At 43.1% G+C, this 21807-nt stretch overlaps 3 protein-coding genes across 5 annotated transcripts; 1 reads left to right on the top strand and 2 right to left on the bottom strand.

The window, feature by feature from the left end:
* Positions 1–1248: 1248 nt before the first annotated feature.
* On the bottom strand, positions 1249–6912 carry sarm1 (sterile alpha and TIR motif containing 1). The gene is made up of 8 exons (XM_007563078.2): positions 5853–6912; positions 3981–4599; positions 3674–3886; positions 3229–3320; positions 2815–3141; positions 2540–2729; positions 1902–2023; positions 1249–1790 (listed from the first exon to the last, which is right to left on the bottom strand). The coding sequence occupies exons 1-8, from the start codon at positions 6314–6316 to the stop codon at positions 1679–1681; spliced, it is 2139 nt and encodes a 712-aa protein (XP_007563140.1). The 5' UTR covers positions 6317–6912; the 3' UTR covers positions 1249–1678.
* Positions 6913–7164: 252 nt separating this feature from the next.
* Positions 7165–14105, top strand: vtna (vitronectin a). Of its 3 annotated transcripts, none has more exons than XM_007563081.2 (8): positions 7165–8277; positions 10332–10451; positions 10564–10971; positions 11055–11194; positions 11276–11432; positions 11540–11692; positions 12022–12501; positions 13464–14105. In XM_007563081.2, exons 1-8 carry the CDS (start codon positions 8139–8141, stop codon positions 13583–13585), a joined length of 1719 nt encoding a protein of 572 aa, XP_007563143.2. In that variant the 5' UTR covers positions 7165–8138; the 3' UTR covers positions 13586–14105. The 3 variants fall into 3 exon arrangements, with proteins under 3 accessions (XP_007563143.2, XP_016532437.1, XP_016532436.1); XM_016676951.1 differs by having other exon boundaries at positions 10367–10451; XM_016676950.1 differs by lacking the exon at positions 10332–10451.
* Positions 13960–21411, bottom strand: scarf1 (scavenger receptor class F, member 1). The gene is made up of 11 exons (XM_007563079.2): positions 21226–21411; positions 20944–21005; positions 20743–20844; positions 19245–19785; positions 18949–19167; positions 18604–18732; positions 17465–17571; positions 17264–17375; positions 16596–16720; positions 15687–15824; positions 13960–15604 (listed from the first exon to the last, which is right to left on the bottom strand). Exons 1-11 carry the CDS (start codon positions 21321–21323, stop codon positions 14556–14558), a joined length of 2682 nt encoding a protein of 893 aa, XP_007563141.1. The 5' UTR covers positions 21324–21411; the 3' UTR covers positions 13960–14555.
* Between the last annotated feature and the right edge of the window lie 396 nt (positions 21412–21807).

Consider the following 21807-nt stretch of genomic DNA (forward strand, 5'->3'; position numbering starts at 1 on the left):
TTTGTTTATCCATCTGTCCATCCCAGTTGCTTACAGTCTGTGTTTTTGCATGTTCCATTTAAAGCTTGACCACTATGTTAATTTTGCCATTTGGACATTCATAAGGGTTAAGAAGGACTGTGAACTATGAATATTAGAAACCGGACATGTCTATAATTTGGATATAACATATAATGAAGCGATTGAGCTATAAAACTTACAATTAATCCACATGATACCCAGTATATTAAAAATATGTGGGGTATTGATACCAATGTGGCCATATCACAGTGAACATGAAAAATCTATGGTCTAAATACTCCTGGCCACAAATTTAATTATGTTGAGGTCATTAAAAGCTAATTATCATTTCAGAGTTGACCTGGGATGTTCTTGTTCATTCTGAAGAAATTATGAAGTCACACAGGTAACCACATCCTCTCCTGGACAAACCTGAAGGGAAGTGTGAAGCTTTTCAGGTTTAAGAGTTTTTTTTGTTGTTGTTTTTTCTAGGCACTATTTATCTTCCTTTAGACCCACTATGGTTTTATTTTTCCTTCTTCTAAAGTTGTAATTTTTCCTTCTTGTTTAGGATGTAAACAAAACAAATAAAAAAAGTGTTTTGTTTGGGTAAAAGTATCAAAAATTAAATGTAAATTTATCTGACAAAAAATGTCATAGAGATTTAATACACCTGTTTTTACAAAGGGGGCGCTAGAGGTTAAAGTTACTGCAAGATCAGAAAACAAGATCACTTTTAATTGTCAAGCCCACAAGTGCATAGAAATAGTGCTAATTAAAAATGTTACAGTAGATTAGTGTCTTCTACTCATGGAGCAACACACTTAGCCTGTAAACTCTGATTGACTGTTCTGGGTATTTTACAGGAAATACATAATTTATCTCAATAAAAACATCCTGACTGAGTCATCAGACGACTGCTGTCATGAAATGAACTCTAGGAAAAACCCCTTTCCCCTCCATGTGAACAGGTTAATTCAGGCTGTAAATTGCAGAGGGTTTACAGTTTAGTTGTAATACATTTGACAACTGCCTATTCTTGTGCTTAACACTACATGCATTTTCCACCTATTTTTGGGTTTCTAATATTGTCTTGGCTAACCAAGACAATATTGGCTCCACGTTGTTGCGGTCCACTCCCGATTGGACCAGGCCATAGGTGTACTGTCAAAGCCATGCCTGCAGCTTAGATCAAAACACCTGAAGTTGCTTCTGAAAAATAATGAACAGAAAGCTAAAACAGGCGAGTCGTATTAGAGATCTGGATTTATTTATTACTATTGATACATGATACAGAAAGAATAAGTGCATATACAATAACCTTGACTAAGACTGAAGGGTTGGTAGAGCCTTCAGAAATTCCTATTGATGACGATGTTGCTGGATGACAGCTGGTCTATCGCTTATTTTCCTGAGATATAAAAGGCATATACTGAACGTGATTACACCAATACAGCAGTTAGTGAGGAATGACATTAACGACTTGAACTCAATTACACACAGTCCGGAGTTCCCTTTTTAAGTCTTATTGTTCAAGGAATAAGTTCATCTGCTCACTGATTTGTGTAAGCGGGCTAAACACATACTTCACATGCTGTCGGGTAGAGCAGGGAAGGCTGTTCAATAGGCATGTGGAAGATGGCATCACAAACAGTCTTATAGTCATGTTTGGATTGGCTTATTTCTTCTTCTGACTTTTGGATTCGTCTGGGGCGTCAGTTGTGTCGTGGCGCCCTTTGAGAAAGCGGATGATTTTCTCAATTGTAGCTTCCTGATATTCATGAGACCATCTGTGACAAGGGGCAACACAAGCAAACTGGTTCATTCATACAGAAAACCTGGAGTGAGCAGTTTTAAAAGATATAGTAAGGCTACCTGAGTGGAAGTGTAGTAATACTCACTTAATGCCATTGAAGTTGAGGATAGCTCTCATATCCTCTGGCAGAGACGTGGGGTCAGGCCACATGAAGTTATCTGTGACGGGGACAATGTTCTTTTTACCACTCAGGGCCGTGGCTATTTCCTGCAATATAAATAGCACTTTAAATATTACTTTTGAATGTGTAAATGCATAAAGGAGTGAAATCACTTGCATGTACAGAACAGCATCACATTAACCTGGTTTTAAATAAGACATTTGTTATTTCGACTCGTGTCAGGAGGAGGAACCTTAAGGTGCAAGACCCAACTTTGGTTATAAGAATGTGGAATAAAATGATAAGGGAAAAAGAGTGACTTTGACAAAATTAAACAAGCAGTCTATGATGGCTGCACGGTCAGAAGCCTGAGTTACTGTTGGAGTGCCAGACTAATACAGTAAGAAAATCCTTTTTAAACTAATTATTCAACAGACACCATTTAATAATCTTAAGGAATATACAATTCCAAATGTCTATTGTCTTCAAATAGAGTAACAACTGCACCTCACAGAAACATCTCAAGTAACAAAAACAACAAATTTTGCATTAGACGCTCAAACATATCTACACCAGTTAGAAAATGTTTCTACGTTTATGTTGAGCTGTATGTTCCTCCTGACCTTATGCACCCAGTCCTTCATGGCGGTGTCGCCCATGCACTTGTCGAGCGCGTTGGCGGACATAACCAGGATGAAGTTGCGTGCCCTCTGTACGCTCTGGATTAGTTTGTCTTCAAATTTACCCGCCTCCAACTTCTCCACATCTATAAAAACACTGTATCCTCTGACTTGCAGGTGCACCTTCAGAAGGCTGGAGGATGAGGAAAACAAACAAATTGATGTGTTGTCTAATAATGTGGGAGAACATTTTTTGGAAATTCCCTATCGGGCTATACCTGGCCAGTTGGGAGCCAGTGGTCCGACGGTAGCTGATGAACACATCAGGGCCTGGAGGCTGGGCGTCTGTGTGGCTCGGCTTTAACGGCCTGCTGGCGGCGGACAGTATCTTCGCTCGGTGGACTCCGTTATTAATGTGGCAGTCGTGCTGCAGCTGCTGGTCAGTCAGGTTCTCCACGTTGTTGCGGTCCACTCCCGATTGGACCAGGCCATAGGTGTACTGTCGAAAACGGGGATCCACCTCAGCCAACCAGTCAGCCATGTTGTTAGGGTCACATGTGGAGTAGTCGGCGTAGGTCTTCAGCACACGCAAGTCTCTCAGAAACCTGGATGAAGACACAAAGCATTTGTTTGTTTCAGACCAGTGACATTTTACATCAGGCTTGTGTTGAGAACTGGTCTGATCTTCTTGCCTCTTGCGGGTGAGACCTGCAGCCATGTTGAGATCAGAGCTTAAATCTTCATCTGTGATGTTCAGCAGGAGATCTCCATCCACCTGAAGCTCCTATAAGACACATCAGGACAGAGAGGAACTTACAAGCTCAAGGTGAGTTTAATGTGTCTTTAGAAACATAAACATACAAACTAAACACTTTCTTATTATGTCATCCCGCAATAACAGACTTCCATGTATTTCATTGCGGTTTTGAGTGACATACTGACACAAAGGATTTTATACTCCTGAAATGCAAGGAAAAAAATACCCTGCTTGCCATTTTTGTTTACAAAAACTTTGCTGTTGGTGCGCCTGTCAAATAGAACGACCAGAGGCTGTGAAATGGAGATTTTGTCACTATCTTTTCCCAGTGAAGGAAACTGTATTCATCTGAAGTCCTTCTTGGTTTTTCTTAGACCTACCTGAAAGCGGTCGCTGAAGGCACTGAAGCCAACCTGCTGCAGCCATGTCTGCACCTCGCAGGTCTTCCAGTTGGGCACACAAGACAAGATTCGCTTTGGGACTTCCTCTCCCATCATACTCAGGGCCCTCTTGGCGAGACTGGAGGCCGTCCCATTGCTGGAGTACATGACGATTCTTTTAAGGCTCTGCACTGCACCGATCTCTTGGAATATCTTAAAAAGGAGAAAATAAGTATGTAGTAAAAAAGAAAAACTAGACTCGCACACTGGTATTATCTGAGGATTATGTCAGCTGGAGTGATTGTACCTTGGTGTTGCGCTGGCGGGACTTGATACTGGTCTCAACACAGAGATAAAAGGCTGCAATACACTTCCCCTCCACTCTTGTGCCGTCTAGTAATGGCAAAAGGTGCTGAAGGTCAGATGCCGTCTTTCCCTGCATGCAGTCCGCACTGTCCAATAAGCAGCGGGCGAAGTCATCCGGATCCAAAGAGGCGATGAACGGCTCCACCAGCTCCAGTGTTCCGGACCTCACCACCTCTTTCTCGATCTCCCTGTTCGCAGCCAACACCGTCACTGCCAGGCAGGCGTGGAAGCGGATGAGCTCGTCTTCTTTGGAAAATGCCAGAGGGAAAAGCCACTCTGCCGCCTGCTTCTCAATCATCAAACGCTGACACCGGTGGCCCCCATACATTGCGCAGTTAGCCAACGCCACGGCACAGTGACGCAGCACGGTGGGGTCCGTGCCCCGGCACCAGAAGAGGAGGGCGTCCAAGGCGCCATTGGAGATGAGCTGGACAGACGTCTCCTCGGTGTGTTTGAACATGTGCTCCAGGATGCCAGAGACGCTGCGAGCCAGCTGGGCATCGTCCTGCTGTCGAGTCAGGTTAAGGATGACCCCCAGACCAATGCGTGCTACATAGTCCCTGTCAAGAGAGGGATAAGAGAACGATCAATAAAAAGAGGGAAGGCGCTAACTGGTTGTCAAATCTAATTGCAAACCATGCTTCCTTTCCCAAACATATAGTCCCAATGAGAGGTTTACATCCACTCATCATGGACGTTACTGTAATATAAACTTTTGGTTTTTATGATGCGTTTGAGCCACGATACAGTGTACACATGTTCAATAACGCTGAGGTCTCACATTAACCCGTCAAGACATATGTGTCAAAGAAATAACCACCTAATCCAACTGTTAAATTTATATGTAAGAAATTTAGTTGTGATGTTTAGGAACAGCCTAGGAATCACCAAGGAACTGGACACTGCAGAAACACCAGTGTAACTGTCCACTGATGTTAACCCAGGTTAACACCAACATGGACCTCAGATCAATAAAAAGAGGGAAGGCGCTAACTGGTTGTCAAATCAGTTATTTTTTTCTTGATCAAAAAATAAGCCTCTGGATCAGAAATTAACATCCTTAAGCACTGGTACTAGCAGCTGCCCAAAGGGACTATCCAATGGCACTCTGGTGAAAGTGGTTAGAGCCGACAAACATTGAAAAAGGTGAAGTTTGCAAACAAACGTGATAAAATGTGTGGTATACTAAAGAAGGGGGATACCTGAAACCACAGATTAATGGTTGAAATTGGGACATGCATGGATGCTACAATAGGACAAAGACCCCAACCACAGATTAAAACCTGGATTTAAATGAATAAAGCAGAATACATTAAGACTCTGTAATGGTTAACACAAAACACAGACCTCAACCTATTCAATAGATCTGAACTATGGTTACAAACCAAATCAATGCCCGGAAAAATACAACGTCTCGATCAGTGGTTCCCAAAGTGGGTCCTGGAGGGCCGGCATCCTGCATGTTTTAGTTTTCTCCCTGGTTTAACCACACCTGGATCAAATGATGGCTCATTAGAAGGCCTAAGAAGAACAATGACATGCTGCAAAGGTTGTTGCTACCATCAGGGAGAGGACTAAAACATACAGGATGCCGGCCCTCGAGGATCACTTTGGGGACTCTAGATAAACACTGAAATGTTTGACTTTCAGTTTAGTTCTTAGACTTTGAGCAAAATAAGCATATTAAAACTAGTCAGCATAATCTCAAGATTTTATTCTGTATTATTAATTAACAGTATCAAAAACTGTTCTGACAGTGTAAGTGTGAATTGTTGGGTTAAACTTCCTTTTCAGTCTCTCACAGAGACCGTACCTGTTCTCTGAGATCAGGATCTGCTCCAGCAGCTTTGCAGACTCATAGATGATCTCCACAGCTGATGTCTGCTGCAGCTGAAGCAGCAGCTCCAGGCCTCCATCCAGCCGGATCCTGTTGCAGATCTCCTCGGCCACCTGACGCCCCACAGTGGGGAGCACCCAGGCTTCCTCCACCAGCTGATAAATCTCCGCCACGGCCCTGCGGGTTTCGTCTGAATCAGAGTTTTCCTTGGCTGCCTTGAGGTTCCTGATGGCTTCGCGCAGGGCAGGGAGGGAGTCCTTGAGGACGGCCTGGACGTCGGCGCTGAGGCCCGGGGAGACCGGCTTGGGCTCGCAGCCGGAGCCGCTCCTCCCTCTCTGCAGCCGGCTGACATAGTCCGGGACAGTGAGTCTGTCTGAGCTGAACATGATGGAGAGACGTTGATGGAGCCTAAACAGGAAGAGCGTCAAAGACAAGAGCATCTACTGACTGGGATACAGAGGGAGGTCCTGGCCTGCAGCTGTTTACACAGGCCTCTGGTTCAGGCTGATGCTGAAGATATCACACAGCGCCACATTAAAGCGAAAACGGAGTCAAGAGAACACTACCACAAATAACACCTGACGGCTTTCACCACATTGCATCACATGCACTCTGCTGTTTTCTTAAGCTGATCTTGAACTCCGCGGATGTTTAGTCTACAGCTCTGTCCTCCATTGATAATTCTTTGTTGTTGTTTTTTTCTTCAAACAAGCAAAAACTGAAGCTCAGTGAACCAAAAAAAAAAATTAAATGCTAGGAAGAAAAGGCTCTTTCTTTTCTCACGAAGAAAGAACTGTTGTGTGTTTCCTCATTCAGTGGAGACAAAGGATGATTGTAGCTGTCATAGTCCTCGTTTCCACAGCAACCAGGGCCCTGTAAAGGCCTAATGGAGCGCAATTATCAACAACAACGCTTCTTTAGAGTAATTCAACACGATTCGCATCATTCAATTAATTTTAGACCGTCACTCTACCGAGAGGTTGGGGTAAATAAACGCTCGGCCGCTGGGTCTCCATCCTCCTCTCTTCCACCTTCAATATAGTCGGTCAGAGCATGCGCACAGCGAACGGAGTCCCCTGTGCTGTAAACACTGCAGGCCCCCTGCTGGGGGAACAGAGAAAAACATCTAAGCGTAAGAAACTGAAGAAAACTAAGGAATAAATTCAGTTAAATTTAGCTTAAAGTAATTAGTAACTTAAATTAACGATTACAATAAAACACACTGGGAATATTTTTTTATTATTATTACAAAGGGCATTTCTATTCTAATTTTTTCCTATAGTCACATAGGACTTCATGTCATGTAGAGAATTGCTTGAATTACTTTTATTCCAATTGCCAATTCCAGATATAAAATTCATTAATAAATATGATCTAAATTCAGTTACCCAGTAAATAAGTTATTGTCTTTGTGATTTCTTTTAGGATTTAGATTTTAAATATGCTTAGTGTAGATCACTAAATCAACTTTCTTTCATACAGTTTAGTCCAAAGCTATGTTTCCTGTATTTGAGGAATATGTTCTCCATTTCTATTGTTGTCAATATCCTTGTTTCAACCACATTGTTTCCAGTTTTCTGACTGAATGCTTGGACCTTTCGTTTTTTGTTTTCCCTTCTACAGCCATGACATTGTGCTCAGACAGGCGTTAAATTTCAGAGGTTGAGAAAAGCCAACATTTTTACTCAGTATTAATAACAAAGTTGTTTGGTTTTGCATTTTGTCATTTGTGACAGCTCTATTGAATTAAGTTTCCTGTTTAAACAGAGAGGTGCAAAAAACCTTAATTAGTTCTCCAGGGAGCCTTAAATGACAAACTCAGCCATCCTCTAATCATGATCTACAGTAAAATATGTCAAATAAACAACATGCCCACTGATTTGGTTTAACTGCCTCCATTTACTCTATATATCAAAAAAAGTGAATTTGTGAAAAGTAATGTTCCTTAAACTTCTGAGGCCTTCAAATGACCAGATGGATTTATGCAGAGATTATATTTCTCATAGGTAGACTTTATTTGTTAACTTCAAATCATAACTTCTGAGGGCAAATGCATTGAATTTCTTGAAGGGTTACAGATATAAAATGACTTGATATTGTGTCAGAAATGTGTTTCCCAACTTCCCACCATGCAACAGAGGCAGAGGGTCAGATTTATCCAACGTTTTGTTCTTTATTGATTCCTTTCTTTTCCCATCCAGGCTTGGTTGCTTGTGAGCAAACGAGGTTAAAGTAAACAGAGGGAAGAGGGGTGACTGACACATGTTTCCAATAACCGGAGCGCATGGTTTATCATTACCTCCTCAGTCTGTCTGCTGGCAGAACAGAGGCAGCATGAAGTTGTGTTTGATCCTCCTGCTCTTGCTGAGCGCCAAGGCCTTCGCTGAGGAGATCTTCACCGGTGAGTGATGCAGTAAAAATCAAGCTAAAAGTATTTTCCATTTCAGAAACAACTTCTTTTTCACCTTAATTAGCCTATAAGATTTGTTATTTTCAGGGTCAAACTCTTTTGCTGCTGTTGTTACTAACGTTTTGCTTGTCCTGGTAGTGAAACGGAAAATATTTTTGGAATCATTCTGTTTATTCTGAACTTGATGGACTAATTAATTAACTTTGATCTGGTCAGAAGCCTGCTTTTTAAATCCATACATGGCATAACTCTAAAGGTAAATTAATAAACGTTTAAATAGGGAATAATTTGTCGAGATCAGTGTCAATTATTTAAAGATATCAGTAGAAAGAGAAATAGATCTTATATTAAGAAGTAAAATAACAAGTAATCATCTCACATTGATCTTGCATTAGATAACAATTTGCCTGATAAAAACAAAACTGCAGTAAAATAACTTAGCAGCTTGTATTCATGACTTGATTTTTTTTTGTTTTTCAAATTTTTCACTTTAATTTGGTCAAATAAATTTTCTATGAAATACCAAGTAAAAGCAGTACATAACTGTAAAAGAAGGTGTAAATGAAATGTGTTTTTCAGAATGTTTCAATGATAAAAAAAATAAAATAAAACTGAAAAGTGTGGCCTGCATTTGTCTTCAACCATGCAGAGTGTATATTTGGTAGAACCACCTGGCGCTGTAGCAGCTGTAAGGGTTTGGTGGTGTTTAGAAACTAAAATTCTTCTTTTTAAAACACTAACTCGGTCAGACTGCATGAAGAGCTTCTGTAGACATTCATTTTCAAGTCCTGCCACAGATTCTCTGCAGTATTTAAATCTGGACTTTCACTGATCCATTCTAACACATCAATATGTTTTGGTCTTTACCACCGTGTTGGTGCTCTGGCTGCTTTACTGGAAGCTCTTGCTCTGTTTGAAGGTGAAATACCGCCACAATTTCACATCCATCACACATACAAGCATCCATACACAGCATGATGCTGCCACCACCATGTTTCATTATGTCACTTATGGGATTCACCGTGTCAGTTTTCCATCACACCGTTTTACATTCAATTCAGGATACAAGTTCATAATTTTGAGTATTGCTCTCATTGCCTCTCCTGTTACTTCAGATAAAGATTATTTATTGGTTTTGTAGCTTCACTGCTGTGCTGCACTCTTTTTATTTTCAGGTGATCGATTGAACAGTTCTCTGTAAGATGCTTCAAAGTCTGGAGTCTGTTTTATAAACTTTAAACTTCTTCATACCTTTATTTCTGTGCTGTTTGTTCACTAATGTCTGTTAAATCACACACAGATTGAGGCGGTGTGTTGTGCAGATACAGTTTATGAGGTGAAAAGTCCTTGACACAGCTGTCCAGTTTTTGATTCCTGATCTTAGACATTTGCTGAATGTTTCCCCTTCTCTTTGTCCCATTTTCTGTTTGGTCACCATCATCAAAGGCCATTAGAGCCATAAAATCTTAAACTTCTGAAGGCAGCTGGTTGCACTGGATTTTATTCAGTGGAACCAGAGTAAAGGAAACTGAAAACAAATGCACAAAACACTTTTCAGGTTGTCAAAACAACAAATCCTTTTTATTCCACTTAACGATTCACTTATTTAATATTAATCTATCACTTTAACCATCAAAAAACACTGAAGTTTGTGCCTGGCATCCAGAAAGCCAATAATTTGCCCATAGAGTTTTTGCCATGAATAACAGTTTGACTAAAATAAATCGAATAGCTGCAATGCGTCTCACAATGTTGCCTGAATGCAATCCTACAATCCTGTACTTTGATTGTTCCAAGAACTGACCTCCCCGCGAGTAATTACTGTAATTAACGAAGGAGCATCCAACTAATCACGGTTCATCTCGGTATAATTGGGAAAACTTGATTTTTTTTGCCTCGTGCTGTTCTGTCAAAGTCCCATGGGAACTACAATCAAATAAAATCTAATCAAGAACCAGAGGAAATGAATTTGTCTGGGAGAGTCGCTAACGACCAGAATCAGCTCAGAGAGACAAACTGAACGAAGTGCGTCGTTTTATCCAAAGAGTCCTGTCTGGACCGATGTGAAAACGGCTTTCAGGCTCAGAGGACGTGCCAGTGTGACTCCATGTGCAAGTATTACAAAAGCTGCTGCTCTGACTATGAGGCCGTCTGTGGCATGACGAGTAAGAACCCCCACCGCCCATTCGCTCCAAACAATACCCTGCATATTTTATACAGTCTCTGCTCAAAATCCCCACATAAGCTCTGCTGTTAACATTCCTCGTGTCCCCTCAGCTCGTGGCGACACATTTGTGTTTGCAGAGGACGATGACGATGATGATTTGTTTGGAAGCACCACTCCAACCCCAAAAGGTCTCGCCAATGTTGCGTCCACCCAGCCTCCCGTCTCAGACTTCAACCAAAGAACGCATCGACCTCCAGAGACCAATCTGAAAATGACAAAACCTCCACGGCTGGTGAATCAAAGACTGAGTCCTGAAAGTGAGCTCGCTGCCACGACTGGAGCTCCTCAGGCTCCTTCAGCCACCACCACTGCTCCCAAAACCACAGCAGCTACCACAGCGGCCACCACCACTGTTGGCGTCACCACAGCAGCTCCTGACCCGGACGCTCAGGTCTGCAGTGGGAGGCCTTTTGACTCCTTCATGCAGCTTAAAAATGGCTCCATCTACGCCTTCAGAGGTGCTTTGTCTTCAACTCCAACAACATCCATCGAATCACCATCACTCTGGCTTGGTTGTGATTGTGAGCTTTCTGCTTTCCAGGGGAGTACTTCTTTGAGATGGACCAGAAGTCGGTTCTTCCCGGTTACCCAAAGCTGATAAAAGATGTGTGGGGCATCAGCGGGCCAATCGACGCTGCATTCACTCGCATCAACTGTCAGGGGAAGACCTACATGTTTAAGGTGACAGCAAGGAGACATCAACTGGTAAACTCTTATCATCCTCTGGTTTCTAATGTTTGTGCTGATTAAAACGGTCATCAGGGAAACAAGTACTGGAGGTTTGATGACGGTGTCCTGGAGGACGATTATCCGCGGGACATCAGCGTTGGCTTTGACAAGATTCCTGACCACGTGGATGCAGCGTTTGCCCTTCCTGCTCACAGCCACCATGGAAAAGAGAAAGTTTACTTCTTCAAAGGTATTTTTCCAGATCTTACTGTTGTATCTTTGGTATTTTCTTCTGTTTTAAAGGTGATTAGAAGCTTCTTAGATGCTTGACCATTTTTATGCTGTGGTTTCATCCAGGTGACCAGTACTATGTGTACGAGTTTTTGCACCAACCCTCCCATGAGGAGTGTGCCACCATGTCCGAGAGGTCTCCATCCACGCTGTTCAGGCGTTACACAGATCTGTACTACAGCAATTATGAGCGTTTCTTCAGCGAACTTTACTCTGACTGTAAGTTTAGCAAGAGCATTCCAACAGCTTAAACTTTTTCACGTTTTTTACGTATTTTAAGACGATTTTATGTCACAAACTGACATAATGTGCCAATGTGACTCCGACTTAAAGTACTTTGATGACTGTGAAGTACAAGATCCAATTGACAATCGTTTTCCAATCTGTCTATTCTTGAGCAACTTTGCAAAGAAGACTGGGAAATAACGGTTGTAGTTTGAAAATAAACGTGGGAAAGTTCAAAGGGTGGGAAAACTGTTTCAAGGCTCTGTCTACGCTTTGTAGAGGAAGAAGCTTGTCTGCTTGCTGATGACTCTGATCTTCTGCAGTGCCTCAGCATCACGACAAGCATCACTTCATCAACAAAGACTGGAAAGGCCTCAAGTCTCCAGTGGATGCTGCCATGACAGGCAGGATCTACATCGCTCCTTTGAGGTCGTCGATGCGGCCCGACCAGCAGTGGGGGCAGCAGTACCAGCAGAATGGGTGGCAGAGAGGTCGTAGGCGACAGAACCGCTCTCCTTCCTGGGGGTCCATGGCCGAGCGGGGCATGAGCATGGGCCAGGGGTTCGCTGAGAGGGGCATGGAAATGGGTCTGAGATTGGCAGAGAGGAGGATGGAGATGGAGGAGAGGCTGGGCCGGGACTGGGACCTGGACAGACGATGGAATCAGGACTGGGACCAGAACAGAAGGTGGGACCAGGACTGGGACCGTTACAACCAGAACAACAGAGGCAACTACGACACCAGGAACGATCGATTCTTCCAGGGGGAAATGCCCATCCAGAGTGTGTACTTCTTTAAAGCAGGTAAATGGTAATACATAATCATTTAAACTCATAGTAAATTTAGGTAATATGTTCATAATTCAGATGTTCAAATTTTACTGTACTAGAATGTATTCAACCTTCAGCCTTTATCAGCCTTTTCTCACACTAAAACCAAATATGACAATTTTTGGTTTGTGGTCAGTTTTATGTTACTGATCGACAAAATCTTGCATGTCATTGTGAAGCTGAAGAAAACGATAAACAGTACCACTTTTTCATAATGATGAAAAAGTAAAAACAAAGACCTCATCTCGTCTTAAGCTGCCTATCAGGCAAAGCATCATGGGAGATGGGATCCAATCACATACTTTTTTTTTTTTTACATTACTCGACAATAAAAGAGATGAATTTGGTCTAAAAACCAAACATATGCAACAAAAGTTAAACCAGTTGTTTCCATCCTCCCTGAACTGTAATACCTACCTGCTACAAAAGTAAAGGCTAAACAGGTTATTTATTTCAAAAAAAGTTTGAAATCAGTCACGTTTAAGATCAGCTCCTTATTTAAGCCAAACCAGTTTGCATCAGAAACTCGTGACATTAAAAAGACACAAAGATTTTCACACTTTAACAGATGAAAAGTCTGAGTTTTACTGCACATTTAGTTGGAAATTAGTTTTATTATCCTTCCACCTCTCTGGAAGACTTATTATAGTAACCAGTTTCACATGCTCTTTATTTGTCCTCATGACAAAAACGGAAATGGCTTAAATCACGGCAGTTCCTCTTTATGATCACTTGCTGTGTGATACTTTCCACGTGCTTCTAACCACAAGGTTTATCTCTTACTTTTTTATGTGACATAACCCAACAAAAATAAAGTCCTGCCGTACATCTTTAAGATATCTACCAGGATGAAGCTCCCTGACGCAGTGATGCCTCTTGTGAAATAGTTTTGAGAGTTTCCGGAAGAAAATGACTGGCTTGTTTTTGTTTTCTAGATAAATACTACAGAGTTGACCTCAGGACCAAGAGAGTTGACCCTGCTATGCCTCCATACCCCAGATCCATCGCCAAGTACTGGCTCGGCTGTCCAGACCCATCCGGAGCAGAGAAGAAGTAGTTCTAACATTTTCTTACTACTTTTTATTTGTGTGTGTCATGTGAGTTTAAAATAATGTGTCACGGATGAATCATTTTCACAGAAACCGTCTGTGCTGGTTGTGAAAAGTTCACGAAACTTTGGCAGCATAGCTAATAAAAGTCATAAAAAAGCTAATAAAACTTCAGCAGTCAGAGAAAGTCCAAACGGTCAAAGTTCAGACGGCTGATTTTCTGAGTGGCTAGCTTGTGTGTTTACAGTGTCAGCTGATCGACTTTATCAAACACCGAGCAGACTCGGTTCAGATGGTAAAAGATAGAAAAGACCTAACACTACATTCTGGTTTAAAACAACTACAACTGTGTACTAAATCTTTTATTTTATTTTATTTTTTCTTCGTGTTTCCTATCTGTAACTTTGACTTTGTGGCGTGAATAAAACACAATAAACTTAAGAGATGTTATTGCTGAACAGCAGTGCTTCATGCTCGGTGGTTTCCTGTTTCAGGGAATGTTGACATTAAAACTTGTGGATGTGGAAACATGTTTACAAGTTCAGCTTTCTTTCTTCTGTGTCATTATGTAACAGAAATCTACAAGAAATCTGCTACAAAAAAAAAATCAGGACACCCCACGCCATTCAGTGGGATGTCTTATTTTTTCCACACGATTCTACAAACCGTCCAGTTTCGGTTCCCTGCGACTCAATCTGCGAATGACGACTCGTCGTGCCAAACAACATGACCTCTTGCCTCTTGCTCTGACATGTTTCATGGTATCTGTTTTCATACTCTGCATAAATATCTAAACATTAATCGGACATAAACAGATTGCAATCTTTAAGACATGTGTCATCATGTAAACTGCACTTCTGTACGTTTGTCTGCTAAAGCACCATCATCCCAAAAGCTGTAGCTTCGGTCTGGAACGTCACTGCAGAGGAATGAACCGGTTGCATCAAGATCAGACCTGCTGACTCGGTGTCTCTTGAGTTATGGTTGTGAGATTAAGATGTTTTCATAGCAGGGTTCGTCGTTTGCTGCTCCCTGGTTGGTGATGGCCTGAGTCGTCTCTCCCGTTGGTCCCACTGTCAGATAGCTGCACTCTGTTTGCCCTGCAGCTGCATCCACACCCTGCATGGCCCTCAGACCTGACCCGCCGACGGCCACTTCTGGGACGCTCTTCAGGATCGACGACAGGGGCCGTTTTGGCGTGTTTCCCTCTGATGGAGGAGCCTCCGAAATGCCGCTGGAGGCGTTCTTCCGCCTGACTGGCTTAGCCTCGCCTCCTGACGGCCCTCCCTGCTCCCACACGGCGGCCCGAGCTCCCAGCTTCCTCCTCGGCGGTTTGGTGATGCCCTCGGCTGGCTTCGACTTGGATCTCCCGCCGTCCTGCTCCTTTTGTCTCTGCAGACTGCCGAGTCTGCGCAGCATAGCCTGGACCGGTCCTTCAGAGCTCGGCTCTGTTTTTGTCACAGGCCTGCCAGCCTTACCGACTGTCACATACACCGTGGTAACCTTGTGAAGAGCCCCCGCCTCAGCCTCAGCGTTGAGCAGCGGGGTTCCTTTATGAGCAGCTGTGTTGGACATGGTCCGCCTTCGCCCTGACGTCCCAGGGACTTGTAAATTCGGGCTTCTGTCTGCTTCCTGCTCCAGCACCTCACAGCTCGACTCTTGCGTCTCCATTGCTTGACCCTCTTCCGCATCGTCCCTCTCCTCTTCCTCAGCTCCATCTTCCTCCCCAGTCCTAGCTGTCCCTCCCTGACTTTGGAGGGCGGACAGCATCAGAACCCCCCAGGGGGTCTTCGCTTTGTTACGCGGAGGAGCACCAGGGTCCTGACCTGACCCACGCCTCTCCTTAGGACTAAAGCGCGTCCCCTCTGCAAATGACACGGACGGCCTCTTGGACTTGGCGTTGCTGGAGGTGCGAGGGATGTTGAAGGACGAAGCAATGTCCTCGCTGCTGAACCCGGACGGGTCCAGGAACATGTTGCACTTGGAGCTCATCTCCTGGAACTCCCCGCCCGCCACGGCCGGGATGTCTGCGCCACGGAAACACAAGAGGACGTTTATAGAAGACGCTGTTGTAAAGCCGCTGCTCCTGTGCCGAGTTTGAGCTCCTACCTTCTCTCGGAGGAACGCAGTAGAGAGCCTCGCCCTCCTCTTCGTCACTGTCGAAGGACGACCCCTCGGTGACCCAGCCAGAAGAGGGAGGCTCGATGAAGCTGTGGTTGAAAGTCACCTCTGGGTCGTGGTGAGACACTGACCAAAAGAGACCCGAAACAAATCAAGACATGAGGTCAAAACTAAACAAAGCTTAAAATATATTCGGCTTGAAAAAAGAAGTCATATTTCTTGAACTTTCATACATTTTGTAACATTACAGGCACAACTGCAACTGTATTTTATTTTGGTTTTATAGATAGAACAACATAAAGCAGTGCATGTTTGTCAAATGGAAGGAAAATGACACAAATTCACTAATTTGCTTCCTTTGCGTTGATTTTCCTGAATAAAATTAAATGAAACCAAGTGCTTTCAGTAGTCAGTGAATAAACAGAGTCCTCCTGTCTGTCATTTTATCTCAGTATAAACCCAGATGTTCTGTGAAAGCCTCTGAGATTTGTTAACTTGCGTTAGGGACCCAGGAGCAATTAATGAAAACCAAAGAACGCAGCAGACAGGTCAGGGGGAACGTTGTGAAGAAGCAGAGTTTCGTTATAACACAACTTCACAAGCAACTTCTCACTCAGCACTGTTCAGTCAACTGGAAACAGGTCTGCATTGTGTCAGGAAAAGTGTGCCGTTGCGATACTATTGCTGTAATGATGAATTATGATTGGCCCACGTCTTTTCTAGCTCTTTTTCTTTCATTTCCTTCATCACATTCTCTTCGCCACTCTTTGTGAGCTGTCAGCCAATAAAAATTCCTGCAAGTGTGAGTAAAAGCAGCAGGAAAAGTCCAATAAACAGCTAAATGTAGACTTTGCGGGAACAACTGGTGCAGGAAAAACACTTTGAGTTGGTACTGACCAGTGACTCGAGGCAGGCCGGAGGACCAGTCCGACATACAGGGGAGGGCAGCGCCGATGTTCGCCAGGACGCTGTAGACGTGATATTTCATCCTGACCAACATGCTGCCGTCAGTCACAGCCGCACTGCCACAACAGGAGGAAGACAGCAGGGAGTTAAAATGAAAGGGTCAGGAGCTTTTATGCTGTTTTTAGCCCCTAAATGTCAGTTTATATCTTTGTAAGCAGAGACATGGTTACATGGTTGTTTTAATGTACTCATATTGATTAATATGCACTGTCAATTATAAGATATATAAATTCAAATTTAACACAACTTGTAATAGTTTTCCCACATGATCAGTAGGCTGATTATTAGTGAAAAGCAACGTAATTTATGTCGTCAAAAGGAAAGCATCAACTTACGTGAGAAGATTTGTGCAATTATTCTTATTGCCAGAAGGGGGAGACATTTTCCCCAAATGAGAATTATAATTATTAAATGCACTGAATATTGCTCAACATAAACTACGTAATACTTTTATTTTAACTAGTAAATAAACATATTAACTTTTTTTTTTAAGTTATCAAGGAATTTAGATAATGTCTCTGATACTAACCCTTCGAAATTGTTAGATTTGGACACGACGACTTAAACCAGTAATATTATGAATGTAAGGAGGAACAGACCTGGTTTTGTTGTCAGCGGGACCTCCTCCGCAACACAGGCAGCAACACAGCACAGCAAAAAACAGCAGGAACAAGGGAACCAGCACGCCTGCGAGCACAGCACCTCGACCACCTGGTGGACACGCAACATTGGAGATCCTTTAAGCTTAAAAGGAAACACTTGCATCATGAAACAAAGATCCAGCAGGCGGGTGGACATACTGTAGGGGCAAGCACCAGTGACGGGGTGGCAGCCCACTCCTTCACCACAGTCACAGACGGACGAACAGTTGAGGCCAAACAGCGGAGCGGGGCAGGTGTTGTTGCAGCTGGAAACGACAGCGACACTCAGAGCACTGCTTTAAACTACGACAATGATTTATGTGGTAATTTGATGCTTGCTGAACAACACGGAGATGTTAATAAAATTGGTTAGCGTGTGAAACGAGATGTTTGTTGTTTTTCTTGATGAGCTCCCACTTTCCAGCTGTTAGCATGAATAATTGTTTGGTATTTCATCTGAACCCAGCCATAAATATCACTGTAGGTAGAAATGAAGATGATCAGATCCAGTTTGAGCGGACAGAAGTTTAAGCTTTGAGCAAAATATGAATAAATGAATTGAACATGTAGACAATAATAATACACTCTAACGAACTGTGTTTATAAAGACGTTTTACTTATGCAAATAGACATGTCCATTAGATTGTCCATATAATATTACATTTATACCAGTGAAGTCTGTTGTGGTAATTGCCTGTCAGTAGTACACAAAGACTTCCACTCCAACCTTCTATTGGCTAATAGAAAGTTGCTTTATTATACTATTACTAAGCCTTTAGATCTTTATCCTGCTGGTAAATGAAGAATTTCGAAATGTTGCCAGGAAATTTTTTGATGAATCAACTGCTTTTGCAGCGGTCAAATTAAGAACCAGTAAGCCAGTAATCGCTTCATTACTGCAGAATGACATTTTCATTGTTACGCACCACAACATAGATTATTCATTCACTATCCATTATTTTTCAGAGTAAACATTACATTTTTTTCAGAGTAAAAAATTGGTAAATGTGCGCCTTATCAAGTCCAGAGGAGTCCAAAGCGCTTCACACTACATTCAGTCATTCACACACACATTCACACGCTGATGGAAGCGAGCTACTGGATAGTCTGACAGACTTGGGAGACAAACTCCTACCACCATTACCCCCAATTTAAATTTAAATTCTTAAAAGAAGATGTAAATAATTTGCCATTTCTGATAAAAACGGTTATGTGGACGGTTATTACTATACGGAGTCATAAATTTATTTCTAGAAAAAAAAACAATCTATATTCAGAGTGTGGATTTTATAGTTTACCTTTCTCCTTGAAAACCTGGCTGACAGACACATCTTCCTGTCACGTGATGACAGTTACCATGGAAACAGGGACTACACAGGAAGCGGCAGGCGTCCCCGTATGTCCCGCCTGAGCAGGGCTCCTCACACCTGGACAGCACAAAAAAAGAAACAGCACAGATTCAGGAACTAAAACCACATTACAGCCACAAATAATTTAATTGGGATTTTAAACGAGAAACATAAAAAAACAGAGACAAAACCAACATAATGCAATTTGTACAACTTGGATTTCTAGTTAATAATCTATTTTCGATTTCTCTTATTTCCATTCTTTTTTTTTCCCTCTCAAAAACTCTTGCAAACCTGTTTCCGGTCCATCCAGGGTCACATCTCCAACATTTCCCGGTTTTTGGATCACAGCGTTCACTATTCCAGCACCGCGGACACTTATCCTTGCAGTCTTCTCCATAGAAACCAGAAGCGCATGGCTGGTCACATCGTGTGCCGTTCAGGCCCGGTTCACAGGCGACACAGGCACCGTCGGTGGACGAGCAAGGCCGCTTGTCTTTACAGAAACCACATCTAGAGGCAGGAGTCGGAAGTCAGGACGACGGGATGTTTTAACACTGGAAACAAACGGCTCTAAATTCATCTTTTACCTCATTTTACAACTGCTGCCATAGTACCCAGCTTCACAAGTACGGCTGCATGAAGCCCCCATGTAACCCGGGTGGCAGAGGCACTGCCCAGAGGCCGGGTCACAGCTGCTGTGTGAGAGGTCACATTTACAGTTCTTGTCACAGCTGGGCCCCCAGGAGCCTGCCTCGCACTCACAAACCCCGGTCCGCTCGTTACACGTAGACTGGTTGCAGTTGCACGTGGCCCGGCATTTCATGCCCCAGTAGCCCCTGCGGCACTGGCAGCGGCCTGTTAGTGGGTCACAGCTGGAGTCCACGGAGCCACCGCTGGAGCACTGGCATTGTTTGGAGCACATCTGGGACCACCAGCCTTTGTCACAGATGCATTTTCCAGTGACACGGTCGCAGTGGCCGTTGCCAGAGCACTGGCAGGTGTTCTGGCAAAGGGGACCCCAGCGGGTGGGGTAGCACGTACACTCGCCGGTGACAGCATTACAGCGGCCATGGGGGTGGCACGGACACACCTGCCGGCAGTCTGGGGCCCAAAACGCCAGAGGACACTCTTGTGTTTAAAACAAAACAGGGGTTATTTACAAAGCAGATGGAAGACCTCTTCATTTGAATGCTACGGATCATCAGGCGAGCTTTAATGCGAGACTACGACGACTCCTGAGTAAACTCAAAATGCTACTTTCCCCCTGCGATTTAGTTAAATGTTCAATTAATTTAAGAAGGAATGCCCTATTTAAGGCCATGTGGCATAATCTCAATCAGATTTAAATCCAGACTTTGATTAGGCCACTTTTTGACACTTTGATGGTGGTAGACTTTACCTTGTTTATTTGTGGAGAATGGTTCAAATGGGGAATTTCTTTGTCACCCTTTACAAACTCATTGGTGCCAGTGGCTTTTAAATATTTTTAGTCTATTTCATGTTGTCCAGCTGTTTCTACTTTGGTGATTTGTTGATCAGTAATCAAAACAATCCTCTCCAGTGATGTAAAAGAGTCAATGCCAATAAAACTAATGGGCTTGATGGCACAGCCAGTTAGGACAATCACAGAGGCTCAGCTTGGTTTACACAGATTTTCACCTAATAAATAAAAGCACCATTTAAAAGCAGCTCTTTGCAATTACTCGGATTATCTTTGTCTGATAATAAAACATGTGATAATGGGAAGAATCTTTAGTGTGACAAAAACAAAGGAAAAGAAAAATGAAAGGGGTAAATATTCAATAAATACCAGTATAAAACAAAGTAGTTGTTATTATTCTAACTCTTTTCTGAAGTTGCACAATGCAGTTTTTTTTGCATCTTTTCCATCCAAATGTGTTTCTGCAGATTTTCCTTAGCTGTTCTGGTCTTCTAACAGACACGGCCCTTGATTTTAAAGCAAGAAATCCACTTTCCCCATTACTTATCACATCATTTTCGAAAGCATCTGCCCTGTTTGACTCGTGACTTTTGTCATGTTGCTAAGAAGATGACAAACATCTAGTATCGTTTGCAGCAGCTCACCTGTTTTACACTGAGCTCCATAGAAGCCAGGTGGGCAGCGACACACTCCAGGAAATATACAGACCTCATTCTCAAGACACGCCTGTTCGCCTTCACAGACGGCTACACACATAAACACACACACACACACAGCACGAGAATAAATAACAATCCAACACAACCTCAGACCTTCAGAGTTAACTTTGGACTTCTCAAACTCACGTATAGTGCACTCTTTTCCCTGCTGACGCCATCCAGTGCAACAGACCGGACTGTGGGAGTCCCTGAGTATTCAAGACATGATCAATAGAGCCTAAACTACAGAAAATGCTAGAAATAGTGCAAAAAAAAAAAAAAGCCCAAAATATTAATTTTAAACGCCTTACATTATATTACAAAAACATCTACATTTTTTGAATGAGCTCTGAATTGCTGAAAACATCTAAGTCAGACAATCTCGTGTGTGTTCTGCCGCCAAGTAGGAAAGCAACAGCTGAAGCGTACCTTGAATCTTTGCAGACATTTTTCCCACCAGGATCCAGTGTCTGTGGAGAGGACAGCGAGCAGCAGAGCAAAGCGCTCAGAGCTCTGAGAAACCTCATCTTCACTCAAAACCCACCGCAGAAACGTCCTACGCCTGGAACCGAATATCTTTCTGAGTGCTTCTTGCTTCCTCACTTGTTCTGGGTTACAATGAAGGGCAGAGTTTGTCTCCTCTCCCTCCCTCCCTGGTTCTGTCCGGTGAGTCTTCTTGTGGCTCCGGTGCAGCCAGAGAGGTCAAAGCCCACCGAGTTTCCTCTCCACATTTCCTCGGGAAGTCGGAGCCACTTCCTCCAATTCATGCCAGACGCAGAGCTTTTAAGAGAATGATACAGACACACACACACACACACACACAAGCACACTGACAAAGCACGTACAAGCATGCACGCACACATGGTGGTGTTCACCTTTTTCCCAGAATCTATTGTCTTCCTGGTGATGATGAGGAAGGCCTTCATCATTCCTTATAAAGTTGAGAAAGTCAGAACACCTGACCGCTACATTTCACCCAACTCTCTCAACATGACGGTCGTCACAAAAGAA

This window comes from Poecilia formosa, unplaced genomic scaffold (assembly GCF_000485575.1).
Source record: "Poecilia formosa unplaced genomic scaffold, Poecilia_formosa-5.1.2 Scaffold144, whole genome shotgun sequence".
Taxonomy (NCBI): Eukaryota; Metazoa; Chordata; class Actinopteri; order Cyprinodontiformes; family Poeciliidae; genus Poecilia; species Poecilia formosa.

Coding starts and splice junctions, on each gene's coding strand:
- scarf1 (XM_007563079.2), bottom strand. CDS start 21,323: ATGAGGTTTCTCAGAGCTCTGAGCGCTTTGCTCTGCTGCTCGCTGTCC. Junction 21,006..21,225: donor AATGTCTGCAAAGATTCAAG/GTACGCTTCAGC, acceptor TTGAATACTCAG/GGACTCCCACAGTCCGGTCT. Junction 17,572..18,603: donor CCAGGTTTTCAAGGAGAAAG/GTAAACTATAAA, acceptor TGTCGTTTCCAG/CTGCAACAACACCTGCCCCG.
- vtna (XM_007563081.2), top strand. CDS start 8,139: ATGTTTCCAATAACCGGAGCGCATGGTTTATCATTACCTCCTCAGTCT. Junction 8,278..10,331: donor CGCTGAGGAGATCTTCACCG/GTGAGTGATGCA, acceptor TTTTATCCAAAG/AGTCCTGTCTGGACCGATGT. Junction 10,452..10,563: donor GGCCGTCTGTGGCATGACGA/GTAAGAACCCCC, acceptor GTGTCCCCTCAG/CTCGTGGCGACACATTTGTG.
- sarm1 (XM_007563078.2), bottom strand. CDS start 6,316: ATGCTCTTGTCTTTGACGCTCTTCCTGTTTAGGCTCCATCAACGTCTC. Junction 3,142..3,228: donor GCAGGTCTCACCCGCAAGAG/GCAAGAAGATCA, acceptor GTCTTCATCCAG/GTTTCTGAGAGACTTGCGTG. Junction 2,730..2,814: donor ACTGGCTCCCAACTGGCCAG/GTATAGCCCGAT, acceptor CTCATCCTCCAG/CCTTCTGAAGGTGCACCTGC.